At 41.9% G+C, this 6,437-nt stretch overlaps 1 protein-coding gene across 1 annotated transcript; it reads left to right on the plus strand.

Annotated features, from left to right (window-relative positions):
- The first annotated feature begins 4,623 nt into the window (after positions 1-4,623).
- LOC123172692 (transcription repressor OFP13-like) lies at positions 4,624-5,908 on the plus strand. The gene has a single exon (XM_044589629.1). It carries the CDS (start codon positions 4,772-4,774, stop codon positions 5,795-5,797), a length of 1,026 nt encoding a protein of 341 aa, XP_044445564.1. The 5' UTR covers positions 4,624-4,771; the 3' UTR covers positions 5,798-5,908.
- Positions 5,909-6,437: the final 529 nt, after the last annotated feature.

Consider the following 6,437-nt stretch of genomic DNA (forward strand, 5'->3'; position numbering starts at 1 on the left):
GATTGATCACAGGTAGACCGGGCCTCGAGCCGCTTATAGGCGAGGAGCTAAGTGCGTGGTGTACAAGACTGGACTCGACAGGGCACAACCGGAAATCAACGAGAGCGAAGTGCCTCATGACAATATGGTTACTTTGGAAGCACAGAAATAACATCGCGTTCAACGGAGCGACACCTTCCCTCTCGAGAGTGCGGCAGCGGATTATGGATGAGGCCAGGTTGTGGGTGAAGGCCGGGCTGCTGAAGGACGAGGAGGATGGACTAGAGGTCGGAGTAGAGGTAGATAGGTGTTGGGGCATAGGAGGTCTAGACCATCTAGTCGGTAGTGTCGGAAAATCCGACATGTAAATAAACCATGTAATTATGACTTAGGGGAGTCTTTCCCCTTCTTCTTTAATGAATGATGCAACACTCGTGCATACTCGAGAGAAAAAATGCATTTTAGAAGTAATCATCACTCCTTCTCCCTCTCCTTCACTTAGTAGTAGTAGTTCGTATCATGCATAGGCCATCCATCCAACGGATCATAATGTACGTGTACCTGTGCAAGATGGAAATATGTCAATAGAAATGGTGGTCGATCATCATGCACGGACTACCGGCACACGTATCGAAGTGCATGGCCTCTCTGCATGGGCTTAGATCGCATTGATAGTGTATCGTACCCCGACGGAGCTGATGAGTCCATGATGTGTGTGTGTGTGTGTGTGATGACTAAGCACAAACTGAAAGAGGAAAACAACAAACTGCCCGTATGTTCTTTTTTTTTTTGAGGGAAAGCCGGGCGTACGTGTGCACAGGAGATAAATACGGAGATGAATTGCCCGTGAAAGAAAGATAAGAGGACGTCGTCCGTGAGTTGAACCAACGACCGGGGCCGCATGACATACATTGAGCCCCATACTTCTGCAGCTAATGTGGAAGTTTTTGGGACGTATCTATGTCTCGCTTCACGCACGACAGAGCGCAGCCTCACCTGAAGGCGACCGCCAAATTGACGGCCCAGACACGCGGGAGACCACACGCCACACCCTCGTTTTTTCTGTATCCTTCCAATTTTTTGTTTCGGTTTTTGCTTTTCTTAACTTTTTTTGTACTTCCAAATATTCTAAACATATATATTTATATTAAAATAACTTTACATAAAACATTTGAAAATTGTTATTCAAGCATTTGGGCAAGTATTTAAAAGATGTTAACCCCGCATGCGAGCAATGTTTCCTATGCATACAAAAAATGTAATACAGTACAATGTGTATATAAAGAATGTTGATCATGCGTTTAAAAAAATTACATGTGAATAAAAATTGTTGATCATGTTCTTCTATAAAATGTTAAATATGTATAAAAATGTTGATCATGGGTTAAATTTTTTGTTAATAGCAATAAATATTTTTCCGACAAAATGTACATATTTTGTATACATCAGGAACAATGTTATATACATGTTTCACATTTTTTAAAATACAGAATTATTTGTTTTAAAATATGTTTTACGGTGTCTACTTTTTAATGTATGTGTATGTTTTAGATCTTTTCTATACATGATAAAAAAATTATATACAAGTTTAACATTTCAAAGATACATGATCAACATTTTGCATATGAATAAAAGAAAGACAACGAAAATTAAATAAAAATAAAAGGAAAAAACAAAGAAAGCCACCGCAAAAGAATGGAAAGCAACAGAAGCCGAGAAAGAAACAAAAAAAACAATGAAAAACAAAAGAGATACACAAAAGAAAACCAAAGAAAACAAGAAGAAAAGAAAAAAAATCATTGAAAAACAATAAAAACAAAAACAAATCAAACAAAATGAAGGAAAGAAATAAAAGAAATAAAGGAAAATAAATGATTAAGAAACAAATAAAACATGTGAAATACAAAACAAAACTAAGAAAACTTGTGAAGAAACAAATAAACCGAAAAGTAAAAAGAAAACAAAAAAAATCCAGCGAAGCTATCACGAACGAGTGCATGTCACGAGCCAGCGAGCGAAAAAAAACAGAAAAAGGCCAGCCCTTTTGCTATGCGAGAGAGTTGTTCCTACATGTGAGAGAAGCTACAGACTCGCATGAAACAAGAAATAGCACTCACGAAGTTTTTGGAGCCCAAATAATGGAAAACATGTTTTATCCGAAAATCGGCCGACCCAACTAATGCAGATTGATCCTAAAATAAACTTTCGGAACTGTTTTCTTCAACCAAACGCACAGGGTCGAGCACACTTGGCTAGCACAGTTAACTCTTCTTGTGGTGCTCAAGAAAAAAAAAGTTAATTGTTCTTGCTCATTCTGTTTTGGGAACTTTTCCTGTCCGGCTTTACCTGTTTTGAACCTTCTAGAAGGTTCTTTGAACCAATGTTTTCCTTTTTCTTTATTCTGTTCATGTTTTTTCTCTTTCAATTTTGTTATTGTGTGTTTTTACAATTTTTTTTGCATATTTCTACTTAAAAAAATAATCGTAATTTCAAACATATTCTGGTTTTCAGAAATTATTTTAAGAATTCAACTTATGTTTGCAATATTCAAAATCCGTTCACATTTCCGAACGAACATTTTTCAAAATGCGTTTTAAAATAACTGTTTGTGTTCTAAAATATTGTTCTCATTTTTCTAAATGCCTTTGTAAACATTTATTCGAAAACTCAAAATTGTACGTGTTAGCAATAAATGTAAGAGAATTTCAAATAATGTTCATGTTTTAATAAATTGTTCATAATTAAATAAATCCTTTTTAAACTAATAAAAATTTAAATTATGTTCCTGTTTTATAAGTTTGTTTGGAATTTTTCAAAAAATAGCGTTACAAAAAATGTTTTTACAATTAAGAAAAAGGTCATCATTTCCAAAAAAATAGCAAATTCGAAAGGTGTTCACTTTCAAAAAGTGGCCTCAATTTGTTTTCGCCACAGAGACGGGTCGCTACAGTACAAGCTTGCCACATTTCTATTTCTCTAGAGCACATTTGTTACGCATGGAGTGCTTGGGTCTCTCGCCGCAAATGATAAGTATCATCACTTGCAGCGAGTGCACGGGCAAATAGTTTACTGTAGTGCGAGCGTGGGCCAGCCCAGTTGCACTCGCTTCGGGGTGTTCGTGCAGTCATAGGCTTTGGTTTTTCCGGCTTTCTGATTTTCTTTTACCATTTCCTTTCATTCTGTGTTTCGGTGTGGTTTCATTGGTTTTTCCTATTTAAAATTTTGTGTTTTCGTGTTTTTTGTTCCATTTCAATTTATGAGTTTTTTTATTTCACTAAACAATCCGCAAACATTTTCAATATTCCGAACATTTTTCAAATTTGTGAGCACTTTTTTAATTCTCGATTCTTTAATCTGAGGACATTTTTTGAATCCGTGAACAATTTTTCGAGTTTGCATGATTTGTTTGTCGAATTAGCAAACAAATTTCAAATTAATGAAGAGTTCGAAATCCCAATCATTTTCCGAATACTTGAATTTTTTTGAGTTTGCATGATTTGTTTTTCAAATTGGGGAACATTGTTTAATTAATGAACAAGTTGAAATTGCTGATCATTTTTTGAATACATGAACATTTTTTGCGTTCACGTGAACTTATTACAAATTCACGATCATTTTTAATGTTTGTGATATTTTTGAATTCACATATATTTTTAATCCACGAACATATTTTCGAGTTCTCATGATTTTTTTTCAAGTTTGTGAACATTTAAAAAAAATTATAATTCGAACATTTTTTGAACCTGTGAATAATTATTGAATTCTTGAACATTTTTTATATCCGTAACATTTTTCAATTTTCTGAATATGTTCTCGAGTTTGTGTGAATTATTTTGGAATCCACGATTTTTTATTAAAAAAAATCATGGACATGTTTATGGTGATTTTTTCCCCATTTTTTTAATAAAATCGGTGAGTGGTTCACGTAGAAGGACACGTTTCCCCAAAGGGTAACATGGGGTTTCGTCATGTTTTGCTGTATGTGCTTTACACATTTGGAAGGCTAGAAACTGCCACATTTTCACTGGAGCCTAAGTAGCACTTAGGAGTGGCTTTCCCCGCCAGAACTAGGTTCTCAGCTTCATGTACCGTTGTGGTTTTGTACATAGCCATTACCTTTACATTGGATACGTTTATGGCGTATTCACCTTTTTGTTTTTTTAATCTTAATATAAAACGGCGGTGGTCCCCCACTCTTCTATAAAACAGGAACTCGTTTTCACCGTATACAAGTGGTGCCAAAGTGCTGAAACGTGTGATATCTGAGCCAAATATATCTAATTTTCTCTCAGATTTTTTTTAAACTGTTTGGATTGCTTATCACATATGTCACGTTGTTTATCTTCTCACAGATTAGTTACTCTATAAGTATGTTTAGTGCTGAAGATTTTTTTTTTCATGTATAGCTGTGAAGGATTTGGAAAGGGATCTTGCGTTGCATCGCACTCATGTACTGAGATTCTCTAACTTAGGTCACTGACATGACGGTCCTCTAACAAAGTGGCCCACATACCAGTGGCCCGAAGTTACGTGACTGCAGAGCAAGCTGCAGTCCTCTGCTCTGCTCTCTCAGTCTCTCTACTTACTCTGCACACAGAATACATAAATAGTACTGTCCATGTGTTCTTCCCCTCTCTTCCTTAATTGCACACCTCTCTCTTCTTCTTCTTCTTCTTCTTCTCTCCGCAACTACTTCCTTCGTCTACGGAACGATCTCGCTTCTGAGCAGGCACGGCTGTCTCGAGTCGATCGAGCTCATCCACTGCATTGTTCGCTCCATCCGGCTGATCCGATGGGCAAGAAAGGTGCCCTCACCTCCATCTTCTCCAGGTCCTCCAGCCTCGCTAGCGACTCCTCCACGCCGGCCGTGATACCCTGGCCGTGGCCATCCTGCCGGGACCCGCAGACCGACTCCTTCCGTGCCGCCGAGGAGCCCTGCGCCACGGCTGCTGGTGGCAGCAGGTGCGGCCCTGTCGCCGCGAGGCACCGCAAGCTGGTGGGTGGCCCCGCCGAGATGTACAAGACGGTCAACTCGGTCTACATCGACCCCGACGACGGCGAGTCATTCTCTTGCCTCAGCACCGAGGAGGAGGAGGAAACGGTTGTAGTGGAGGACGACGGCTTCTTGACGCCCACTGCGTCCGAGGAGTGGTCGGAGGCTGTGATCCGCAGCCTCAGCCGGACGACCTCGTCCACCGGCCGCTTCTTCTTCGACCAGGGGCCAGCGACCAACTCCAACCTGTCTGCGGCGGCGGACTCGACAACCGGCAGTACACCACCGGAGGAGGAGAATGACAAGCCGGCGGCGCTGTCCAAGAAGGAGAAGCCAGGAGATGGTGGCAAGTCGCTGGTGGTGGAGGAGAGCGTGGCGGTGCCAGTGGAGTCGGCGGACCCGTACGGGGACTTCCTGTCGTCCATGGAGGAGATGGTGGCCGCGCACCAGCTGCGCGGCTGGGACGCGCTGGAGGAGCTGCTGGTATGGTACCTACGGGTGAACGCCAAGCACCACCACCCGCTCATCGTCAGCGCCTTCGTCGACCTGCTCGTCCGCCTCACCGCCAGCGCCACGGCAAACACCTCGACGACGACAGGGACGATGACGTCGAGTAGTAGCACCAGCAGCTCGAGCAGCAGCACGAGCAGCACGAGTACTACTAGTAGCAGCACGAGCACGAGTACTGGTGGCGATGGTGTGGTTGTTAGTGCTACATCAGCAACGGGACAATGCGACGGCGGGAATGAAGCTTGTGCGTCTTGCTCGTCGTCTTCTTCGTGCGCCCCGCGTGACGACGACGAGGCCAGTCGTGGGGAAGACTAGCCACTCCACTAATCATAGATTAGACCGACAATCGGGAACTAGTAATCTGCATGCATGTGATTTTGGCTTTTGGATTCCGGGCTAATCAAGCAACTAAGAAGTTTTTCTTTTTTTTTGTGGCGGGGAAGCAACCGAGCTGTTCATTGATGCACTCGTGCTTGTTCGTATGCACTTTTCTTTTCTTGATTGATTAACGATCCCATGAGTCGCTGGGTTAAGAAAACACTTTAATTTGGAGCGAGCACATGCCAAACCGGTGACCGACGTGATCTGGTTTCGTCGATCTCGATGACACCAACTAGCAATGCATAATGGCTTGCGTGCACAGTGCTGAACAGTACATGGAAAGCCATGATTTCTGCGAGAAACCGACCGCTAGCCAGCGACCACCATGACGAGTCATACTCGTCGTCGAGAGCGATGCTCGGGTTCAATGCGACCAGGGAGCAGTGTTTCCCCCCTGCTCGGCTGCTCCTTCATCAATGCATGCGTGCGTGTACACAAGCTGCACGCCGCAGAACTGGACCTCAGAGCAAGTATAATAATAGTGAGCTCCATGAAGACCTTCTTTTTTTATTGAAAATACATTTTCAACACTTCAAATAAAAGTCTGAAAAAAACATACACGGGTAAGGCGGAC

Source organism: Triticum aestivum, unplaced genomic scaffold (assembly GCF_018294505.1).
Source record: "Triticum aestivum cultivar Chinese Spring unplaced genomic scaffold, IWGSC CS RefSeq v2.1 scaffold22798, whole genome shotgun sequence".
NCBI lineage: Eukaryota > Viridiplantae > Streptophyta > Magnoliopsida > Poales > Poaceae > Triticum > Triticum aestivum.